The 25790-nt window shown below is 38.4% G+C and overlaps 1 protein-coding gene across 2 annotated transcripts in view; it reads left to right on the top strand.

Annotated features, from left to right (window-relative positions):
• LOC124613340 (sodium-dependent nutrient amino acid transporter 1-like) overlaps positions 1–25790 on the top strand; it is a 267200-nt gene that overhangs the window by 216286 nt on the left and 25124 nt on the right. For both annotated transcript variants that reach the window (XM_047142036.1, XM_047142035.1), the window contains exons 5-11: positions 15924–16055; positions 17073–17209; positions 19731–19768; positions 20872–20964; positions 21107–21272; positions 21763–21866; positions 25504–25744. In XM_047142036.1, the coding sequence (XP_046997992.1) occupies positions 15924–16055; positions 17073–17209; positions 19731–19768; positions 20872–20964; positions 21107–21272; positions 21763–21866; positions 25504–25744 (911 nt within the window). The remainder of the gene's footprint in view (positions 1–15923; positions 16056–17072; positions 17210–19730; positions 19769–20871; positions 20965–21106; positions 21273–21762; positions 21867–25503; positions 25745–25790) is intronic.

Genomic DNA, 25790 nt, shown 5'->3' on the forward strand with positions numbered 1-25790 from the left:
GCTTCCCTTTCATGTCCCTCGACTCTTATAACTGCCATCTGGTTTCTGTACAAATTGTAAATAGCCTTTCGCTCCCTGTATTTTACCCCTGCCACCTTTAGAATTTGAAAGAGAGTATTCCAGTCAACATTGTCAAAAGCTTTCTCTAAGTCTACAAATGCTAGAAATGTAGGTTTGCCTTTCCTTAATCTTTCTTCTAAGATAAGTCGTAAGGTCAGTATTGCCTCATGTGTTCCAGTGTTTCTACGGAATCCAAACTGATCTTCCCCGAGGTTGGCTTCTACTAGTTTTTCCATTCGTCTGTAAAGAATTCGTGTTAGTATTTTGCAGCTGTGACTTGTTAAATTGATAGTTCGGTAATTTTCACATCTGTAAACACCTGCTTTCTTTGGGATTGGAATTATTATATTCTTCTTGAAGTCTGAGGGTATTTCACCTGTTTCATACATCTTGCTCACCAGATGGTAGAGTTTTGTCAGGACTGGCTCTCCCAAGGCCGTCAGTAGCTCCAATGGAATGTTGTCTACTCCGGGGGCCTTGTTTCGACTCAGGTCTCTCAGTGCTCTGTCAAACTCTTCACGCAGTATCATATCTTCCATTTCATCTTCATCTACATCCTCTTCCATTTCCATAATATTGACCTCAAGTACATCGCCCTTGTATAGACCCTCTATATACTCCTTCCACCTTTCTGCTTTCCCTTCTTTGCTTAGAACTGGGTTTCCATCTGAGCTCTTGATATTCATACAAGTCGTTCTCTTATCTCCAAAGGTCTCTTTAATTTTCCTGTAGGCAGTATCTATCTTACCCCTAGTGAGATAGGCCTCTACATCCTTACATTTGTCCTCTAGCCATCCCTGCTTAGCCATTTTGCACTTCCTGTCGATCTCATTTTTGAGACGTTTGTATTCCTTTTTGCCTGCTTCATTTACTGCATTTTTATATTTTCTCCTTTCATCAATTAAATTCAATATTTCTTCTGTTACCCAAGGATTTCTACTAGCCCTCGTCTTTTTACCTACTTGATCCTCTGCTGCCTTCGCTACTTCATCCCTCAAAGCTACCCATTCTTCTTCTACTGTATTTCTTTCCCACATTCCTGTCAATTGTTCCCTTTATGCTCTCCCTGAAACTCTGTACAACCTCTGGTTCTTTGTTTATCCAGGTCCCATCTCCTTAAATTCCCACCTTTTTGCAGTTTCTTCAGTTTTAATGTACAGGTCATAACCAATAGATTGTGGTCAGCGTCCACATCTGCCCCTGTAAATGTCTTACAATTTAAAACCTGGTTCCTAAATCTCTGTCTTACCATTATATAATCTATCTGATACCTTTTAGTATCTCCAGGGTTCTTCCATGTATACAGCCTTCTTTCATGATTCTTAAACCAAGTGTTAGTTATGATTATGTTGTGCTCTGTGCAAAATTCTACCAGGCGGCTTCCTCTTTCATTTCTTAGCAGCAATCCATATTCACCTACTATGTTTCCTTCTCTCACTTTTCCTACACTCGAATTCCAGTCACCCATGACTATTAAATTTTCGTCTCCCTTCACAATCTGAATAATTTCTTTTATTTCATCATACATTTCTTCAATTTCTTCGTCATCTGCAGAGCTAGTTGGCATATAAACTTGTACTACTGTAGTAGGTGTGGGCTTCGTATCTATCTTGGCCACAATAATGTGTTCACTTTGCTGTTTGTAGTAGCTTACCCGCATTCCTATTTTCCTATTCATTATTAAACCTACTCCTGCATTACCCCTATTTGATTTTGTGTTTATAACCCTGTAGTCACCTGACCAGAAGTCTTGTTCCTGCTGCCACCGAACTTCACTAATTCCCACTATATCTAACTTCAACCTATCCATTTCCCTTTTTAAATTTTCTAACCTACCTGCCCGATTAAGGGATCTGACATTCCACGCTCCGATCCGTAGAATGCCAGTTTTCTTTCTCCTGATAACGACATCCTTTTGAGTAGTCCCCGCCCGGAGATCCGAATGGGGGACTATTTTACCTCCAGAATATTTTACCCAAGAGGACGCCATCATCATTTAATCATACAGTAAAGCTGCATGCCCTCGGGAAAAATTACGGCTGTAGTTTCCCCTTGCTTTCAGCCGTTCGCAGTACCAGCACAGCAAGGCCGTTTTGGTTATTGTTACAAGGCCAGATCAGTCAATCATCCAGACTGTTGCCCTTGCAACTACTGAAAAGGCTGCTGCCCCTCTTCAGGAACCACACGTTTGTCTGGCCTCCCAACAGATACCCCTCCGTTGTGGTTGCACCTACGGTACGGCTATCTGTATCGCTGAGGCACGCAAGCCTCCCCACCAACGGCAAGGTCCATGGCCAAAACAGTATTATTTGTCACAGTCAAACGCAGATTTTACAGACAGCAACTTCAGAGTAGGCATGAAGCAATTGTATTAAGTACAAACACTGAGATGATAAACTGTTACCCAGATAACCATTGCTTTGAATTTCAAAACTTTTTTTCAGAAAAACGATCTATCAGTATTATAACGAACATAATAAACACAATCGTGATTGCTTGTAAATTGTTAATTTTTATTTTTTAGATAATTGATTACAATCCTTTGAGAGATCATCAGATCTACATTTCTTGATGACAGTAGGAATCACAGGTGTGGAGCAGGTCCATCTATACTGGTGTGTAAAACACTGCAGTGTTCTTCACTCCAGCACAACTGGACCTGTTCTACACCAGAAATTGCTACTATCATCAAGCAATGTGGAGCTGATGATGTCCTCTTAGAAAATTGAAACCAGTCATCTAAAAAATAAGAATTAATAACTTAAAAGTGAGGCAAACTTTGTTTATTAAATAAGCTTTGCATTTTCTTTACTAGTAGGTAAATATGTTCTTTAAAGCACAGATTTACAAGTTACGTTGAACTGTGCAATTCATTTCAATAATTTTCATGAATTTATTATGGTTATTTTTAACTATCTTACTTATGCTCTCTCTTCTAGCCATTTACAATAGGCATCAACTGTGAGTAAGACTATACTTGCAGCTGATCCTGTGTAATCTGTATTTATCTACTTCCATGTTCCTGTGTTATTTGCAATTATGGCCTTGACATTTTGGAGGGAAATGTGTGCACATAGTCCACTCACTGCAAGATACCATGACTTGTTGAATAGTTACATCAATATTAGGTCAGTAAATGATGGAACAAGCAGTATCCTTCATTTTAATGATTTCTACGTGGTCTACAAGTAAATTATACAGAACTGCTTTTCATAGTGGAATTGGGATACTGACGAGATCTTTGAACATGTCAGCTATTGATGTTTACTTACTGTATGTATCCAGCACATGCCAAGTTCTTTTCTGCCCGCCAACAAGTGTACAGTGCTCCCAGATCCCTCTCTTTGAGTCTCCCGAGCCACATACTCCACTTGTACCTGCAGCTACACACAATGCAAATTGACCAAATTTATCATGAGCTTTTTCTTCTTGAGGTGGAAACATTGTAACAGGCTCTGTTGTTTTTGATAAGAGATTGATAGTCTGCAGTTGCATTGCACTCTGTCAATTTGATTAAAATATCAAACTGGGAATGAGAGTTGCCCCAAGCTGCATGCATCCCAAAACAACTATCAGTGTGGCCCAGGGAGTGAACATCTATCACTCAGTTGGTTAAAAAAAAGATATAAACACAAAATTCCATTTATTTAGTTATGATAAATTGAATATCATCAATTTTAAACTCCTGCCACATGATGCTATTCTCTCATTGACCATCCCATGTCCTCCCCCTCCCGTAACAGTTTGTGGTTATTGTTAGCATTAAGTACAGTATGTGTGGTTCTAACTGTTCATCTTCCTCCATTGTGGCCCAGGTAGGCTAAAAGGCTGGGCACATCTGGTTTAAGAGTACCATCCTTGATTAGTAATCAGCACATCCTGGTTTGCAGATTAGAACCCAGTCACTACTTAAATTTTGAATAAAATTAATTAGCAAAGGCAACAAAGGACTTTCTCTATAAGGAGCCACCCTCTGTTTGCCAACGGGCTTGTCAGAAACAATGTAGGAGTGGACAGAGCTCAGACCACTCTGTAGTCTATGGGGTGGGAAACTGCCTCCAAATGCAGAAGAATCATCAGTGATCAGTGGTATGGGATGCAGAAGGTAATAGAAACAACCAAATTAGAGAGCTAATGTGTATCCACAGAACATATGGCCTGTAATTGAAAAAGTGGCATGTGATCTCTCCATTGGCAAAAGGCTGTGGGTTGTCTCCTCATTCAGATCTCCATGAGGAGATTGCCAAAGTGTAGGTAACCACAAGAAAAAGATTGAAAAATGAACAGAAAAATGACATCCTACAAACTGGAGTGTGGAATGTCAGATGTTTGAACAGGGTAGGGAAGCTAGACAATCTGAAAAGGGAAATGCAAAAAGCCAGTCTAGATACCATGAGAGTTAGTGAAGTGAAATGAAATGGAGGGAAGATTGGGGTATCTGATCAGACAAATATAGGGTAATATCAGTGATGGTAGGGTTAGCTGTGAATAGGAATGTAGGACAGATTGAGATGTCGTAAACAGTTCGGTAATAAATTTGTTCCCATCAGAATTGACAGGAAACCACCATCAATAAAAATAATCTGGCATATGTGCCAGTGTCACAAATAGGTGGTGATGAAGTAGAAAAATTATGTGGGGATGTAGAACAGATAATTCAGGGTGTAAAGAGAGGTGATAATCTAATAATCGTGGTGGGTTGGAAAGCAGTAGTAAGAGAGATAGAAGAGAGGTACGGGAGAATATGAGCTTGAGAGTGGGAATGAGAGAGAAGAGACCGAGTTTGACAATAAATGCTGCTGGTGATAGGAAATGTACTGTTCAAGAAGCACAACAGGAGGAGATATACATGGGAGATACCAGCTGGATTATGCCATGATGAGACAAATTCCAAAATCGGATACTGGATGTAAGACTCACTCAGAAGCAGTTACATACTCAGATCACAATTTAGTAATGTTGAAGAGCAGGCTGAAGTGTAAGAGAATCGCCCAGAAGAATCAGTGTCAGTGGTAATGAATTTTGCAGTAGGCAATGTTACCAGTGTCAACATTATAACTACACTTGCTTGTCCTGTTAATACATGACCGGCTGTGTTCCTTGTCGTCGAGTGCTCAAGAGGGCAATTGGCCTCCATTGTCGTCTTCACTGTATCAGTTTTAATGGACCATGCCACCTCATCCTGTGAATGTCTCGTATATCTTAATGAGCAGGCCATCCAGGAGATCAGGGTGAAGGAAAAAGTACCCTAACCTGTCGTTTGCAAGTTGTTGTCTGGTCAAAAGCCCTGCAATTTATCATCCAACACTTACAGTACCATTCTTGCTATGCCTTGTTCCACAAATAACATGGCCATGGAGGCTTAAGACTTCCAATTCAGTACTGCAGTTGTGAAATCACTCAGTGTCATGGTAGCACTCCATCCTCTCCTCCTACTGCTGCATAACAAGCCACAACCAACAGGCAGGAAGAACAAAAGGAATACTCCCTCAGACTTTTTACATCCCTCCAGTCAACAGACATCTGAGTCTTCATCTGTCAACCATAAAGACTAAAAAATTGAATAAAGGCAAATGGTCTTCTCCTTCCCCAATTCGGAGCTCTTCTTCAACAGTGTCACTGCATGACACCTTCACCTGGCTGATCTTCATCTGCCATTGTGCACTGCCTACTGTTTTTCTACCCTGCCTCTGCAGCCTGTAGCATTGAGTCTTCGAAGGCTGGCACTCATTTGCTTCTGAGGTGACTACCCTTCATTTGTTCCCTCTCCCCCGTTCCCCATTATGACTCTTCTGCAATGGAACATTTGTGGAATTAGACCCAACTAGGAGGAATTATGAGTGATGTAGGATTCACAGCGTGCAGTTGTTCTCTACAAAAAAAAAAAAGTGTCAAGTCAGTTTTGACCTCTCATTTCTTTGGGTCCACTATTACCTTCCTCCCCAATGACATCATTTTGTCTCATGGGGGAGTCATGCTGTTCATCTGGGTTGACATCCATAGCCAACCATCTCTTTGAACTCCCAGCTACAAACTGTTGCAGCCCACATTTTCCTTTCTCATTTTGCCTTGTCTCATTGTAATGCCTACATTAGGGATCGGCCGTTCATGAACTAATGGGTCCAAAGGAACAGTTCACTAAGATGAATGGAACGAGCGAGGAACGAATTATAAGGAATGGTCTTTCATAGTTCACTGTGGTCACAACTTTCTGCTTATAGTTCCCGGGAATGGTAAATGGTCTGTCTCATTCCCACAACAGCATGTCAGCTGGTCTCGGTCTCCCTTGGCCGGACTTGTCCTTCTTCGTGTGGCCACTCGTTGCAGATCCAATGTGATTGCTCCTAGTTAGCTCAGTATCAAGTTGTTGTTCATTTCATTTGCTGCTCAGGCCCATTCTAGGTCTGTTTTAAACCTTTTTTGAACTCTGGACTTCTGGCCCTTTTTCGTATTCTATTCAGCGTCCACAACTGGTAATTAAAATGTATTTTATAATTATTTAAATTACATAAAAATTATGTGGTATGTAATACATACATATTTTCAGGTAACAAAAGGGCATATCAGCTGACTTAACTAGTTTGATAAACAGTGGAAGACATACTTGTAAAAAGACAAGCTTTTTGTTATTACACATGCAAAGGAAGTTGGCTCAGCTATTTTCTGTCTTTTTTTTATCCAAGATAAAACAGCATGTTCATTGCTGTGGAAGGTAGACCAACTTGCAATCGAATGAAGCCCATGCTCCATAATCAAGTGTCTGGTATCACATTTTGTAAAGAGAATGTGATAACTTCTACAATATTATTTTAATGGTACAGGGTGGTGCACGAAAAATCGGCCATGAGTACTAGACTGTTAATTGTAGCCTACCAATCATCATATATTGTTTCAAAGTTGTTGTTTGCATTAGCTGATTTATTTCATTACTGCTTAATTATTACATGTTTATCTATTTTGCTCGTAGCGGTCAACAAACCATGCATAATTGGCAAGCAGTCTACTTGGGGTTGGTTTTTCGTGCACTACCTTATATTATTTCACTGTGATCAGCCACATAATGCTACAGTTGGCTAAACAAGAGATTTTGCAGAATCACAAAAATTACTTAAAGTGTGTGAGATATCTGTAATGAATAAAAACTCTGAACTCCAGAGGGGAGGCAAGTGCCCCCTCTTGTCACCTTCTGTCTTTAGTCACCTATGCTATGAGTTTTAAATTTTTCCTTAAGAATCATATACTATGCACAAATGAACAATGAATGAGTAAAAATGAATGTTTCTGAAAAAAAGGGCAATCACCAGTGAGCTAGTTCCCAAGGGTAACGAGTTTGCCCATTTCTAGTCTACATCGCTCCATCATTCGCTGCACCAGGGCAGACTTCTCCATCTTATTGGTCAGCCCCGTCACCTCTTTTTGCTACTAGGTGACTTTAATGCCCACCGTCCCCTTTGGGGCTCTTTGAGAACCTATCAGAGGGATTCCCTCTTTGCGGACTTTCTCAGTCAATCAACATCTGTCTTCACACTGGAGCACCCATATTCCTTTCGGGCTCCATGCCTATTCCAATTTGGACCTCTTGTTCTCCACTGCCAAGCTTGCCCATCATCTCGATTGGTGCATTCTCTCTGACACATTCTCAAACAACTATTTTCCTTGTGCTATCCGTTTGGTGACTCCTACTCCACCTGCGTGTAAACCCAGTTGGCAGCATTCTAAAGGTGACTGAATGGTATATTCTTCCATGGCCACCTTTGGTGAACAACATTTTCCCATTTGTGATGACCTGGTAGAGTTCCTTATGAACATTATCCTTACTGCCACAAAATGTCCCATACTTCACACTTCATCTTTATTGGAAGTGGCTTGGGTGATATCCTTCTCCTCCTGGAATTGAATGCTACGATTCTGCCTTTACTATGAAGAAGTTAGACCATGCTCTAACTTCTGCCCATGGGCCAGACTATGTTCACATTCAGATGTTGAATCACTTTTCTCTTGTGAACAAGCACCTTCTCCTTTGCACCTACAGTCACATTTGGTCAGATGGCATGTTTCCTAGACACTGTCATGAAGTCGCTTTCATACCCATATCTAAGCCCCATAAGGATAAATACCTTCCTTTAGCTACTGCCCCCATTTCTCTCACCAGCTGTCTTTGCAACATGATGGAATATATGATTCATTGTCTGCTGGCATGGTGGCTTGAATCTCGGAATCTACTAACCACTGCACAATGTGGATTTAGAGTATGCCATTCTGCAGTTGACCACCCCATCACTGTCAACCCATGTCGTGAATGGTTTTCTGTGGGAATATCAGACTGTGGCTGCTGGAGAACTGGTACCCTCTTTACTCTACGCACTTGAGGCTTCCGAGGCAGCCTGCCCCATTTCCTTCAGGAATTTTAAGAGGACCAAGTTTTCAAGGCATGTGTGCATATGGCCTTATTGAACACCTTTATCTAGGATAACGGGGTGCCTCAAGGCTCCGTCCTGAGAGTCATCCTCTTTGCTATACCCATTAACCCTGTTATGGACTTTTCCTGCTGGGCATCTCCGCCCCCCCCCCCCCCCTCCCCCCCCAATGCTTTTGCAAACTATTGCAGTTCTTCATGGACTTGAGCAATGTCTATGTCTCAATGTCTCAATCATCTTTACTCTTGGAGCATCAACAATGACTTTCACTTTTCCACTGACAAAACCATTTGTTTTAATTTCTGGTGGCACAATGGGTTTCTTCCAGTCTTTACATCTTTAGCCTGTTGCTCTTCCATTCACTGAAACTACAAAATTCCTGGAGCTCATGCCTGATAAGAAACTTTCTCGGTTGTCCCTCATGTTTTACCTAGGTGCACTCTGTGCATAGTTTCTCAACATCCTACATGTCCTGAGTGGTACTTTCTGGGGAGGACATCAGACCACCTTCCTCCATTTTTACTGATCCCATGTCCATTCAGAACAAGACTGAGTGTTTCGTTGATTCCTCTGCACATCCATCCATCCATCCATCAATCCATCCATCCATCTTATGCTGTCCAAACACAATCCACCAATGTGAAATTCATTTGGCCACTGGTGCCTTTTAGACTAGCCTGGCTGACAGTCCCTAGGCATAAGCTGCTGAACTACCACTGTCACCCTGGCATGATTTCCTCCTCAGTGGATACACACATTGTCTGCCATGCCCAGCCACCTGTCCGGTGCCCCTTTTTTTTCAATGACTTCAGTATGGGGTGCGCCCTTCTTCTGTTACCTCCTAGAGTTTGTTTCTGGTTACTGCTCCAGCAGCTTGACTTCATGCTGCCTGCCACATTCCCAATGGTTGTGAACCCTTCACTGCCTTGGCTTCATGCAGCAGCCTGTATTAATGTTGGACTTCATTTGCTTCCTAAGGACACTACTCCAAATTTGATCTATTCCTTCTGGTTTCTCAACTTTCTCACGCAACTTATTAATAGCTCCTTCATAGACTGATGGCTCTAAGACTGACCTTGGTGTTATGCATGCCTTCATCAGTGGCACAATGCGTTTTTGGTATTGGCTCCCAGAACAGTGCTCAATTTTTACAGTGGAGCCATTCGCCCTCTATCAGGCCACCCAGTATGTGGAGGGACACAGGCTTTTTAATTGTCATAGGCTCTGATTCTCTCTGTGCCCATCAGGGCTTCTGTGTGCTATACACGATCCATCCCTTAGTGCAAGGGCTATCTCAGCCTGCTAGCTCTTCCATTGCTTTGGATGATCTCTGCATTCCTGTCTGTCAGCAGTTGGTGTCAGTTTGGCATCATCATCAGTCTTCTTTTCACAGGAACAAGCTCCAGGGAATTAAACCTCTCCCAGCAGCTTCACAGACCTTCTCCTGGCTCTCTCATCACAGAGAGATCATTTTAGCTAGGTTGCATATTTGGCACTGTGGTTTTTTAGCCCTTGCCATTTAAGCGGTGGTCGCCCACCACTTTGTGCTTATTGTCATCAGCCTTTGACAGTTTACTATTGCCTGACAGACTAACCTTTTTTAATCACTTATGATCCAGTGTCTGCTTGCTGTCAGAGTTATTGGCTGTTTTAGAGAATTATGCATGGGCTGTTAACCACATTTTACTCTTTATTCATTGTAGCAACATAGCAAAAAACACTTAATCTTTGGTTTGGGACCTCTGCTGTATCTACGGCATATTTTGTGGGCCTCTTTCCAAGGGGAAGTCCTTGTTTGTAGCTCTTTCCTTCTGTCACTTGGGCTTAATGTGTAGTCATCTTTAACCTTTTCTACCTATTCTTGTTCGAAGGTTCTGACATGAGGGCTTATGACCTCAGTTGTTTTTGTGCCCTAAAACAAAAAAGAAAAGAACATTAGGTAGTTCAGCAGAAGAGGAGGAGTGGACATTTCTAAAAAAAAAGAGTAATCACATATGCTGGACACACAAACATAGTTACAAAGAAGTTAACTGCAAATGGAAGAAATACGTGAACTGATCAACAAAAAAAATTGTTCAAATGGCTCTGAGCACTATGGGACTTAACATCTGTGGTCATCAGTCCCCTAGAACTTAGAACTACTTAAACCTAACTAACCTAAGGACATCACACACATCCATGCCCGAAGCAGGATTCGAACCTTCGACCGTAGCAGTCGCGCGGTTCCGGACTGCGTGCCTAGAACCGCTGGACCACTGCGGCCGGCGGAGATGTAATAGAAATGAGATCAGTAAAAATAAGATTAGCAATAAACTGATAAACTTAACATCAGAATTTATGACTATGAAGTAGACAAAGTGAAGAAATTCTGTTACCTTGGAAGCAAAATACCTATGACGGATAAAGCAAGAGGTACATAAAAGTAAACTGCACAGACAAATAGGGCTATCATTAAATATTGGTGTAAATTTGAGGAAAAAATTTCTGCGAATGTGTGTTTGGAGCACAGCACAGCATTGCATTTTACACTGGAAGAGAAGAGAATAGAAGCACTTGAAATGTGTTACGATACAAGGATGTTGAAAATTATATGGACTGATAAAGAATGACCAAATTCTCTGCTGAAATGGCAATAAAAGGAACATAGAGAGGACACTGACAAGAATAAATATGGGTAATTCATTTGCTGAAAAATCAGGGAATAACTACCATGGTACGAGAGGGAGCTCTATAGTGTAAAAAATGGAGGGGGATTGGAATACATCCAGCAGGTATATTAGGTCACTGGGTGCAAGTGCTACTCTGAGATCGAAGGTGACACAAGCAAAATTCATGGTGGGCTGCATAAAACCAATCGTAAGGCTGATGAATCAGTGACTCAAAAGAAAGGGAGACTATGTTAAACAGTTTCCATGTGAGATAACTCATATCAGTACCTCCTACGAGAGTGAATGAATGAATGAATGCTTAACCTTTCATACATTTATCAGTGCAATATATTAACACAAATTTTGGGATCGGTCAAACAATGAGATTACTGAAGATAAAAGAAACTAAAATTCAAATTTTGGCTAATGGATGAAACAAATCGGTAGGTTCAAAATGAGTCATTTCGTAACTTGCTGTACCAGGAACAGACTACATGCATATTGTGTGCGGCAACAACAAAAAATTGTACCAAATTGGTACTTGAAATCAGAAACTTGCCTTTCAAGGACAGTGCACTATGAATTATGCTACCAAAGCATGCCACACAGGTCAATTTAAAAACACAATTTGCCACAAAGTCTTCATTCCTTCCAAATTCAATTATGCCCGTAGCATTGTGCAAGAGCATCCATAGACTTTATATGAAACTGGAAGATGCTTGTGACAAGTTGACACTACTATTGTTCTGTATGCTCATGCAGTTCAATTGGCAACAACATATCAGTGAAATTGTATAATTTGCTAAAGTGTAGAATGATCTTATACTAGTCTAGGTGTAATTTATACAGTATGGTAATTGTATACTTCATATTACTAAGACTTTAAAGTATGATTGGTACTAAATAAATAAAGATCATTGGGCAGAACTAAGATTCTGTATGTGCAGTGACATATTGGATTAGGATAACACTCCTATCACCATTGCAAGAGGAGCAGTTCAATATGTTACACAACTGGGATTTCATCAGGCCTTGTACCGGTCACCAGCAACACAGTCAAGTTGAGAATAAGTGATAACAGCATACTGGATAGTGACCACATCATGAGTAACTGACACATAATACACTCCATCTCAGGGGTCATGAAAGCAGGGTTTTTTCACACACTATTATGTCAAGATTAACATTATAGTATAACAATTTGAGAAAAAACCATCACTGCCACCAGAGTTCAATTTTAATGGTGAATAGATGGGCCACATTACAGGAAATAATCTGCCAGTACAATGCCTTGCAACAATGATGACCATTCCCCAAGCAGGCAGCCATATCATCTAGAACCTCTGCCTTGCTGTGGAGACTGCCATCAATGAAGGCTTGAAGTATCAGAAGAGGTCGCCTGGACTGACAAATTACAGTATCCATTACATACCAACAGCAGCATACATGCACACTGAACATCACACAAGATGCACTGTTCAGGCAAGGAGGTATTCTCAAGATAAGTTTTATCATTGTGACTGCTAAGGACATAGTTCTCTCTGAACTGTTGTATGGAATGGAAAGCATTCCCTACAATGCTTGTAACTGCACTTCAAACACCAATGGCTACTGCATGTGAGAAATTGAGTCCATGACAGTTCAACCAAGACCTCCAACTTTCTCTGTGGCAAAATACCACTTACTGGACGAGAAAAGTGAAGGACTGCTTCACACACTTCAGCTAGGTATTCAGAAAAGGAACAGCATGTTAATTATGCTTGTGTTGTTATAGATGCACAGAGTTAAACCACGCACTCAAATTTCTCAATTAGTTCTGGGCATCATGCAGAGTGCTGCCCATTGTGAACATGGCAGATATTAAATCAAATGCTAATTTAACGGTTTCTAATGTAGTTGGATTTTTGAGAGATGTGTGAAGAAATTATTGCGAAGAAGCCAATCAAATTAGCAGAAACATGCCAAATTGTGAACGTACATGAAACAATGAACTTTACAACTACCAGAGTCAAAATAGCTGAAATTCAAAAGTCCATGGAAAATATGCATCAATTAGACTTCATTTCATCAAAACATAAATACAATAATTATTGAACAACTTGCGTTAGATCACTCCTACATAGGTGAAACCAACCATGTAGCCCTGTCACTACGAGAAACACAAGTGAACAAAATTAACAGCAGTGATCTCCGTATGTGATACAGGCTTTGGAGAACAACACACACAACAAATGTTTATTTTGTGAAGTCATCTACCACAAATGCAGTGAAAAGGGGCACATTGCAAAAGTATGTGAGGAAAAATGGCTCAAGCAAACCAGGGTATAGTTCTTGTACTGATGACAAAAGTCAGAGATTTGAATTTTACAAGAATTCAGCAAAACTGATGAAATCAGTCATGTCATTCTACTTACATTCAAGATAAACAGATTAGTTTTTAAATGTAGATAGATATATGTAGCCCCATGTATCATGGTCATTGTGGCAACATTACACTTGGTATCACCTAGTTTCACATTACAAATCACCGATTGAAAATTTGCTTCTTATTCTGCTTATCAATCCACTGCACTGGATGTTTTCCAGTAAATGCCACTATCAGTGAGACTACATGCAAACTTTTACAGCATGTGATGAAAGTGCACTTAAACACACTCCTAGGCCAAAAGTGAAGGTCAAAAGTTATGAAAAATATCCATTTTGTTCAATTATTTTTTGGTAATAATAAGTCATTCTTGTTGAGCTGTAATCAAAAACGGTGACAGAAAAATTACTTGCTCGTTATGAGGATTTTAAGTGATGCAGCAAGCAAAGTTATCATTGGGATTCTATGTAAAGTGTAATACTCTGAATGGGCTTCTACGACACAGTCTTGAATAATAATAGTAGTAGTAGTGGTGGTGGTGGTGGTGGTGGTGGTGGTGTAATGGAAAATTACTCATTACTGGTAACTAAAAGTCAACTTTTAATCCACTTGTTGGTCCTGATGAACTTCGTACTCCATAACATGAATGTCTTTCTGTTCAGTCAGATAGGAAAAGCAAACATCTTTTGCAATCTTGATAGTACTGATACCTAAACCCACTTACCAATGGGTGAAGAATTTGGGCATGTGCCAACACTGAATATAACAATATAGCTGTTAATCCCAAATGAGATATGTGGTGCAGCAAACATACTTGCTCTTTGGAAAAGCCCCTGCACACATGGCAAAGCATATCTTAATAGGTGCTTACATGAGTTCTCATTCTTATAGAGTGTGTAATTGGAAATCCCTGTGAGTATTATAAAAAGTGACAGTGTTAGTTGTCAAAAACAATTGCCCAAATGTCGCAGGCCTATTTTTAGGGCCAACTGTTGACAGTTTATCAAGGAGATGTAGATTAAATAAAATAACAACTAATAGTAAATAAAGCTGGAAAAATAATTTGCGTTAGATGTTTATTTACAGTACATTTAACATCATCAAATTGCGTTCCATTAGGAAAGTGGAATGTGCTCCATGACAGTGATGTTAACTGTGGCAGTAAGTCAGTACAGCGACAACAGTAGCCATGTGTATTGTGTATTGAACCGGGGACCTAGAAATGACAGAGGCTTCATCCCGTCGTAGCCACATTGGCTCACAACCCCACAACAGACCACAGCAGTCCACCCACCCCGCCGCACCCCACACCGAACCCAGGGTTAATGTGTGGTTCGGCCCCCAGTGGACCCCCACCTGGGAACGTCTCATACCAGATGAGTGTAACCCCAAATGTTTGCATGGTAGAGTAATTATGGTGTACGCATACATGGAGACAATGTTTGCGCAGCAGTTGCTGACATAGTGTAACTGAGGTGGAAGAAGGGGAACCACCCCGCATTTGTCAATGCAGATGGAAAATTGCCTTAAAAACCATCCACAGGCTGGCCGGCACACTGGATCTCGACACACATCCCCCGGGCAGATTCATGCCAGGGACCGGCATGCCCTCCCACTTGGGAAGCAGCACGTTAGACCGCACGGCTAGACAGGCGGGCTACAGTAACCTTACTTGTATTTTATTTTTTCCTACACAACTTTTAAATTTTATTAGAGACCATAACTAATTTAGTATGAAGTTTATGTATTACATAACTGCTTTAGTATGAAGTTTATGTATTACATAGTTTATATAGAGGGCACCACACAGCCAACCAATGTGTTCTCTACAAAGCTTACCATCATTACACTACAGTCTCAAAATACTGCTATGTAATTTAATTTGCAAGGGGTATAGGTTATGTCATAAGTTGTAATTTTTGTATACTATGCTCTATGTACATCTTGTATTTTTAGCATTGATAATGGCTAGTCTCTAGCTGAAGTTTGGATCTGCCATTTTGAAATTTAATTACAAGTTGGCTACAGCAGGCTAATGGTAGTTAATTCTTGATACATCATACAGTAGTAGTTTGTAATGTGCTGTAATCTCTTAAGATATATTTTGCTATTTCACCTTATTGAATATCCTTCTATTGTAACTTAGGTGAAACAGTTAACAAATTTAAAACTTCAAACCTGCTAGTATATTTGAAGTTTAAGGAGAGAGGGAGGAGGGAGAGGGGGAAAATCGGATTTTAAGTGAAATGTGGAGAATGTGTTTTTCATAGCAAGAGTTATTTGTGCCTAAAAGGAAAGAGAGTCCCTTCACATATAAACTGCAAGGAAATTTAAGATTTAAATCCATTTTTTATTTAGTACATTGACAAAAATATAATGTTTTAATTACAAATTACAGGTAACTTAAACCATATCTTTTCTATTTTTTTCTAGTGCCTTTTCTAGTGGCATATGCAATTGTGATGTTGGTTCTGGGAATACCATTATCTTTCTTGGAAATTGGAATTGGACAGTTCTGTCATGAGGGACCCATCAAACTTTGGAGAGCTGTTCCACTTTTCAGAGGTATGTTTAACATTAGTTATTTATAAGTCACTAATAATACATATACATACACACCCTTTATGAAGCTGTAGAGAACTCTGAAAACTATAGTTTGAAATAAAACACTTCTGGTAACCCTTATAAGGTAACACTTTAAAATTCGTCAAGGAGAAATAGGCCTTGTTTATAAGCACATAGAGTTGGATTATAGAACTGTTGAAGAGTTGTTTTACTTAACCTTTTTTTTTTATTCCAACACAAAAAAGCAGCAAGTTGAATTATCTACACAGAAAATTGAAGACAATCATAAAATGGAATGATCAAAACATTGATCATTAACAATCTTGGATAGTGCGAAAAAATTGCTCATGCTAGTATGGTCGCTAATACGTGTTGTTTGAGTTATAGGAGGCCGAGTAACTGTTATGCTACATAAATTAACTTTTTTATAATAGCTTATCGAAGGTGAATTGGTACTCTAATGACAAATATTTTTACAATTTTGTTTCATGATATATGCCTATATCATATGTGACTGGCTTTATTTTAGACATGATTATTTTAATCAAATAAGTGATTTCAATAGGTACATTATTAACATTGTCATATATTCTATTGACTTTCACATGTTTGATTAGATTAGCTAGTGTAAGTAAGTGGCACAAATTGTGAACCTACGTCGGCCAGCCAGAACACATTATTATTATTATTATTATTATTATTATTATTATTATTATTATTATTATTATTATTATTATTATTATTATTACTATTGGTTGCCTTTTATGTGCACAGTTATTGGAACAAAACTTGTTTGTTAAGCTCTAGAAAATGTAGTCTGAGTGTACACCTGACAATTAAGATGAAATAATTAAACAAACAATGAAAAACTCTTTCAGTTATTGTAATTATTTTGTGGTCTGAGGTTTGTCATGATGATATCAGAAAAACTTACTGCAGTAAGCAGTTACGAGGAGTATTCACCCATTTTGGCCCTCTTTATTAATTGTTATTTAGTCATGTTTTGCTTTGTTACAGGTGTTGGTTATGCAAAACTCTTCCTTTGTGTATTGACTGGACTGTATTATTCACTCAGTGCAGCAATTGCTCTATTTTATGCAGTGTGGAGTGCAAAGGGCCCATTTCCATTTTCAGAATGTGTGTCAGCTGACAATGTAAGTAATATTTTATTGTAATCAAATAAATCAAGTCATTTGATTTTATTTCCAGTATACATTAAGAACTAAAAGCTCCCTTACGAACTTAAATTTATTATGTTGTGGATAGTTACAAAATAACTTAAGCCACATGATAAAGATATGTGACAGATTCACTGACGAAAGCATTGTGAACTTACAATGAAATATGAGGCAGGAGGAATAAGGCAGACAATAAAAGCACTGCAGGTCACTGTATATCAGTAATTTGTTGTATCTGATTAGCACCGTACTACTGGCAGTCTAACAATGTCAACTGGATAAATCTCTACTGCAAGTAAGCTTCCATTAACCTGGAAGTCTGTTTAAATGTGACAGTTCTTTGCTATGTGTTAGCCTTCTGGGAAGTGATGTATACCTCATCTTTTCTGCCCAGTCAGCACCCTTAATTATCCAGTTAAAGGGCAGGTGTTGCAGTTTAACATGGCTTCCAAACCCTCATGTAGTATGGTATTTTTCATATGCATAAATGATTGTCAAGACTACAAGTTACAATAAGTGCTGGATTGACCAGCAGGTAAACCATAAACATTTGGTTTTAGGATTATAAACATACAGATATTAAGCAACATTGCTAGATCTTTGTTATATTTCATGTCTCCGAAAAAGATCTAACATCCAGATAGTCTTAGATGACTTACTGACTACAGAACTGAAAGATTTAGTAAGAAACTAGGCTTCACTTTGCCTTGTTCCAGTTCTGCTGGTTATAATTTTTCTTTCTTCTTCCCTAGTGATTTTTCACATTTACTATTGAGAGCTGCTGCCATACATATCCTTATCAACAGCTTGCCTAATCCCAGACAGTGGACTTTGTTCATAATTATTTTAATACAATATATTACTGCAAAAACTATTCCATATATGAGGAACAGACAAATACACACATTTTGGTAACTCCTTCTCAATCATGTTAATGAATTCTTCTTTTGGATTAGATTCTCTGTTGATAGTTCAGCTACCCAAACTTTTGGTAAGCATTTAAGTTTCGTCAAATTTAGTTAAATTCAACCTTCTCAAAAATGTACTTTTTGATAATATCCTTATGACCTCATATTGATATGTGAGGCTTCTGTATATTTTAATTGAAAGATGTTGCCTACCTGTTGATGGATGCTTGAAACAGCTTTAGCATCAAAGCACGGTGAAAAATTCTGTGAGAGGGTAGAATAGATAAGTCAGCTGTTGTGTTGGTGTATTAAAACATGTTTGGCTAATGTAACAGTAGTGACCTTGTCATTTAATGAAATTTGCAGTCTGCATCTTCCAAAATGTGTGCTCTGTGCTCATAACAATTTGCTTTGTACAGCATTTAAAAAATTATTTACATTTACTTTACAATGCTGTTTCAGAATCACAAATTTGTCATATAGTTCTGCAAACTGCTTAACGTTTTCATGAACTTTCCATTTGTTTTAATGATATTGTCCTTCTGTATTTGTAACATTCTTAGAATTGTTTCCCCATTCTTAATTAAAGTGGAGACTGGCAGTTATATTGGCACAGAAAACATGTATTTTGTGTTTGTCCTTCAGAAAAAAATGCCATTAAAACTTCAGTAGTTGAAGATAACAATAATAAAGACAAAGATGCATAGAGTTCTGTGAAAGCATTTATAAAGCATAAATTAAGAAAAACCAGAATCAGTAATTTTTCATAATGTAAATCCTCATTTAAGACATCTATATTTGTAAGAAAAAAATATTTTTACTATGATGCTTTCTTTCCTCCTTGACATATCCCAACTGTTCTCCTTCTGCGCAGTAGTGAACCACTGCCTCTGTTACACTGTAAACTATTAATGGTCTTCTTATCTGTTTCTATTTCTGTTGTCCTTCCATGACATCTGCTGACTTTTTCCCCTATTCTCTCTCTCTCTCTCTCTCTCTCTCTCTCTCTCTCCCTCCCTCCCTCCCCCCTCCCCCCTCCAACCAGTCAACGTCTTCTACACATTGGTTCCTTCTTTGTTGCTACCACACATTTTTGTTAGGCACCATTCCTTACATTCAGTACCAACACAGTGAGAACAATGAATAATACAATAAGGCTGTACTTTTCCAAATATCATATAATCATTATTATTATTATTATTATTATTATTATTATTATTATTATTTTGTGTTGTTCATGTTCTGTACATATTGTAATACACAATAAACACCATAGGCTGAACCTCTTTTCAAGAATGTATGCCATGAAGTTCTGGTTAGGATTAGGCAAGCATTCCTGGATTGGCATGGGTAAGAGGGACAAGAATCGTTAAGTTTTGGAATACCTTTCCAGATGATCACTGAAGTGTACATTCTTTCATTACACATATATATGTCAGCACTAAACTGGCTGTGTGAATTTTTTTTACTGTCACTATTGAGGTTTTTTTTTCAAGTGAAATGCATCCACCTTCACAATTTACATAAAGTAGGTTTAGGATTCACTTTCCATGGTGTATTAAACCTGGCATTTTCTTTTATTTTTGCAGAATAGCGAAATTGGATTTCCTGCTGAGGACTGCTTACAGTAAGTTTGTTTGGTTTTTTTTTTCCCTCCCCCTTTCAAACTAAATGAAAAGATACAAGTTTTTATTCTGTGTTACAACATTACACCTGTGGATAGAAATTCACTTAATTTGTAAACTTATAAGAATTGTAAAGTGTGATGGGATGGATAAATTGTCATTATACTAAACTGTTATTCATAAAATGTAGCGTCCTTGAATACAGTATCTTAAATTTGGATTATAGTACATCACTGAGAGGTAGCATTCAAAACATGTAATATGTACTGATCTTAAAGCTTGCACCAGCAATTAAAATTTAAGAACAAAGCAGTTTTTGGGATAATAAAATAGTTAAAATGTCTTTAGAGACACCTGATATTTGTAGAATTTTTAAGTGTGAACGAGTGTGTGGTTAGTGACAAACAGCGTATGCTGCCTATCTTTGATGGCAGTTATAAATACACATCTCACAAACAGTTAATTGTAGCTGTATTTACTTGACAGACTAAAACTAGATTAAATCCTCATTTCTGGAAGTTTTCCATTAGATAGCACTTATAAATGAGTAAATAAGTAAATAAACTTAAATGTCTTTGATAGTACGTAACCAAAATCTGAAATTGCCTTCATTAATACTGTGAACTTCATTGGAGAAGCTTAGTACTTTTGCAAAAACTATCATATTGTCCGCTTCAGAAAACAGCGTATGGAAAATTGTGCATCCACCCAAATGTTATCCATGCTGTCTGTCTCCAAGTGAACCAGGATTGTAAATAAGAGTAATAGTCCACTCCTCTTAGCATACCTTAAACACTTCCGAAAACTATTAAGATAAAATATAATATCTATGTATTGACGGTAAAATCTTTAGAGTTGTAGTTGTTTGACTGTCATATTTCTATTAAAACTAAAGTACTTGAAATGTAGAGAATTGAAGTAGTTTGAAGAGGTGTATGATGTGGCTTAATGATTCAGAAGATATTTTACCAGCAATGTCAATGCTTATGGAAGTCTATAGACTTACATAATTTTGAGCTAGACATCTGTGCAAAAGTATTTTTGGTCTGAGCCCATAAAATGAGCTGCTCAGAAAAATACAATAAAGCATTTTTCCTCATTGTAGGGATACTTTCCTCACACCAGTGCAGATGGATCCACTCTGGTTTGGGATCTTAGCTGCTTTGTTGTTCTTGTTCTGGATAATCCGCACAGTGTGGTAAGTAAAACTGTCACTAAACTGGCCTAAGGTAGTGTGAGATACTTCCCTTTTTTACAGGTTAAGTTGATGACTTAACTAATTTAATTAAATTACTTTTAAATGTTATTTGAATGATATTGACTCATATTTCTCTTTCTAGCATATGTGGATCAAAGCAGTCATACAGGGTAGCAGCATCAGTACTCTTCTTGTTTATTATTTCTGTCCTGGCTGCACTCCTATTTGAATCATTTCTTAGAGACACAGATATTGCTGGTCTCAAAGAATTCCTAAAAGTTGACTGGAATAGCCTATTGGACTTTAGGGTAAGTGGAATTTCAAATATTTCAAGTTTTTAAATAGCTTTGTCAGTTACCATTTTGCAAATTTTTGAGAGAAGGCTCTCTCAGATTTTGAGATTTGTTTGAGAATACAGATCTTATTTTTATTGTTTACTAATGGGAGACTGTATGAAATCATTTACATATAACTGCGTATCTCTAAGTTATACCTTAGACAATCTTATTTTTATAAGAAACCATAAAATTTCTCTGAAAATGATGGTAGAAAGCCGTGATAGATGTGGTTCTGATGGAAATGATATACTTCTGGCTTAGTCTGATGTGAGGACCGGTAATTTACTGAAAGATTAACATTAGAAATGTAGCATTTGATGTATGGCGTGACATGGCAATGAGTATTGTTGATGTTGCAGTATGAAAGAAGACAGTTATATTTTTGTTGTGACTTTTTTTATGATCTGAGAACCAAATTTATGATGATCTACAGGCCAATAAATTTATTTCTACTTTTCAGGTGTGGTACATGGCCCTTGTACAGATGTTCTTCTCTTCCCACCTTGGATTTGCAAGCATCAGCACACAGGCTGGCATAATATACCCCAAGCACAGTGCTCTATGGTAATTAACATTCACCCTACCAGTTCTGTTACCAGTGTTCAGTGGTTTGATCCTGTTTATTATTTTGGATACATATGGCCCAAAAATGGAATACTCATCTTTTAAAAATGGAAAATCCAGAATGGAATGTAACAATACTAAGAAAAAGATAGTTCATACCACACAGCGGAGATGCTGAGTTACAGTTGCAGATAGGCACAACGAAAGGACTGTCAAACAAGTAAGCTTTCAGCCCAGAAAGGCCTTCATTGGAATAATCCCCCCCCCCCCCCCCCCTCCTCTCTCTCTCTCTCTCTCTCTCTCTCTCTCTCTCTCTCTCGGCTAGTCTGGTCTCGGCAACCAGACACAGCGGCCATATGTCTGTGATTTGCACTTCTGTGCATGTATTGTGTTGTCTGATTATGATGAAGGCCTTCTTGGCAGAAAGCTTACTTGTTTGAGAGACATTTTGTTGTGCGTATCTGCAACTCAACATCTGCTCTGTACAGTGAGGAGCAAATTATATTTTTCATGACATTGTTGGTATTCTGTCCTGGATCTACCATTGTTTGACATCTAGTTATGTGGTACTTATAGGTACATAAACACAAATTTAACATTACTTAAGAAAATTAGTGACAAATTTCAATTACAACACACACATTTTTAATAATTAGGTATTTAATCATTATCTTTCATGTAAAACAGATGATGGTTTAGTGCTATACCTATCTAATCTTCGATCAATAATCTTATTTTATATGACATGGATAGTGTAGGAAAATAATACTTTCATTTCATTGTACTGCATCAAATTATTTCTAGTTAAATAATTTGCCTGTTGCTATCATGTAAAGGTAATGAATATAGATGATGATCACATAATGATTACGTGACTGAAGCATGGGTAAATGATTGAATATTGTTTGTTATTCAAATTAATGGAAAGCTCTGTACCAAAGAGGCAGTGTTGAAGTAATTGAAGTAGCCAACCACAACAACGCAAGTCCTAAAGGAAACCAAGGCGAAATTTATGAAGAGGGGCAAGATGAGTTTGCCAATGATGACTGGTTATGACTAATTGACGGCCACATAGATAATGATATCTACAAGGCTAAGGCTGAAGTCATACAGTGAGACGAGAGTGGTATGGGTTGCGTGAACTTGGGAGAAGAATTAGAGGCAGAAACAGAGTACAACTCTCCAAGAGAATTTGAAAGATGATAGCCATTTTTCCGAAGAAAATTTACCTGACTTGACATATAGCGAATTCTTGTTTACACAAGGTATGTTAATCGAAGAAACTGATAAAAAATGTTTCAGTGTTGGTGTAGTGTCTGGGAAGCCTAAATACTCGGTTCCCTAGACAAACAATCAAACAAGTCATATTAATAAGTTTTATTAAAAAATTAAATTACAATACACTACTGGCCATTAAAATTGCTACACAAATAAGAAATGCAGATGATAAACAGGTATTCATTGGATAAATATTACATTTTCACACAATTTGAGTGCATAGATCCTGAGAAATCAGTACCCAGAACAACCACCTCTGACCGTAATAACAGCCTTGATATGCCTGGGCATTGAGTCAAACAGAGCTTGGATGGTGTGTACAGGTACAGCTGCCCATGCAGCTTCAACACGACACCACAGTTCATAAAGAGCAGTGACTGGCGTATTGTGACGAGCCAGTTGGTCGGCCACCATGGACCAGACGTTTTCAATTTGTGAGAGATCTGGAGAATATACTGGCCCGGCCAGTGGGTTGGGTCTCTCCAGATGGACACACCCAAAACCAAATTGATCATGTTCTTGTAGATCAAAGATGGCACACTAGTATAGAAAATGTTAGGGCTTTCAGGGGAGCAGACTGCGATTCTGATCATTTTCTTGTAGTTGCCAAAGTTCACCAATGGCTATCTACAGCAACATCAAGGTGTCACAATGCAGAACTTGTTAGGCTTGGCACTGACAAGCTAAATTATGAAAACTTTAGAAGAAGGTACATGATAGAAATTTCAAATAGGTTTGATGCTCTCAGGACACATGAAGATCAAAACGAGGATGTAAATAAACAGTGGATCACTGTGAGGAATAATATCAAAGAGGTAGTGAAGGTCAAAATAGGTACAATTAAGAACAACAGGAGGAAACCGTGGTTTGATGAGGAATGCAAGAAATTGGTAGAGGAAAGCAGAAAAGCACGATTAGATTGGGATAGAATGGGAGACAGAAAACGAGAGGAGTTCTTGAACATGGGAAAGGAAGTTGGTCGTAGGCTATGGGCAAAGAAGAGGGATTATTTGAACAATCAAATTAAAATCAATGGAAACAAACAGTAAAACAAAAAACATTAGGGAACTTTACCTAGACATAAATGGGTATAGGAAGGGGTTCAAGGCTAGGACAAATGCACTTCAAGGGGATGCCGGGGGAATACTGACAGACCCCAGTGCTATATTAAGTAAATGGAGGGCGTATTTTGAGCATCTATTAAATGTACATCAGGAAGCAGGAAATGAGCAGGTGTATGAAATACATACAGCAGAACCCCAGATACCCGAGCCAATGTTAAAGAAGTAAGAGATGCAATCAACAAATTGAAAAACCATAAAGCACCAGGATCAGATTGCTTAACTGCAGAATTAGTTAAAAATGGGGGGCCAGAAGTTGGTGGAAGTACTTCACAAAGTGATAACTAAAGTATGGAACTCGGAGATGATACCTGAAGAGTGGCCAATTTTTAAGAAGGGCAACAAAATGGGTTATAGTAATATAATATAGAGGAATATCACTATTACCAGTAGGTTCCAAAATTTTCTCGAATATTCTGCTAAGCAGGCTTACACCATATGCAGATGAAATTGTGGGGGATTACCAAGCTGGCTTTCGGAGGAACAGTGCCTGTTACTGATTGACAGTGACAGTGTGTTGGTTGACGGGAAGAAATGGTGTGAAATGTGTGTTTCTGGACTAACCAGACATAATATTCTTGCTAAAAAGATTCTATTACAGTTATCAGTGTATTTCAATAGCTCCTGTTTTCCACAGGAGGCACTATACCCGAGTGTAATCATGAGCATAGGGGACAGACTTCATGATGTAGAATAGATGACATCTGTCGTAATGGAGGTACTGTTTATAGTTACTAAATCTGATTTGTACAGGGATTCTGTGGAACCATCAGATACTGCAACACTTGGGGACTCTGTCATGATACTGCAACACTTGGGGACTCTGTCATGACACAGATTTCATTTCCACTTTGTGTGTCCCTCAGTAGTTTGGACAGGAATTTCTTAAGCGGGGTGCATTATAAATAAGTCAAAAGCACACATTTCTCTTCTCTAATAGGTTTTTACTGTACTCCAACAGGTTATTGCTATCCTGGACACTTTTAAGACAAAAATATTTCCATTCATGACTAAAAAAAATGTAAGGTTTGGAGAAAACTCATCTACAGGCAGCTATAATTCATTAGCATAATTACATTCTGTTGTGATCAAACTGGAATGTATTTATAGCTTAGATAAATGCACTTATAATAAAGCTAATTGTATCCACAAAGTGCAGTGGCATGTGATGCAATCATTTTTTCAAAAGAGTGAATGTTGCATATTGTTTTGTGTAACAGCACCTTTTTCTTTTACAGGTTGTCTTTCTCACAGATTTTGCTGTCACTGATTGTGGGATTGGCAAGTGTAGTCATAGCAGTATTGTGGCAGGGGCAGTTGACTACATCTGCTAACATACAAACTAATGAACCATTTTTCTCTGAAGTGTGGTTCTTGACACTTGCATATACTGCATCAACAAATGTGATGAGTGCTTCAGAGCAGATATGGGCCGTGTTTATTTTCCTTGCCATTGTTGCTTCGGGGCTTCTGTCTGTGGTAAGGTTTCTTAGTATAGTATTTACTATAGTTGAAATTGATCTGT

The sequence above is a fragment of the Schistocerca americana genome, chromosome 4 (assembly GCF_021461395.2).
Source record: "Schistocerca americana isolate TAMUIC-IGC-003095 chromosome 4, iqSchAmer2.1, whole genome shotgun sequence".
NCBI lineage: Eukaryota > Metazoa > Arthropoda > Insecta > Orthoptera > Acrididae > Schistocerca > Schistocerca americana.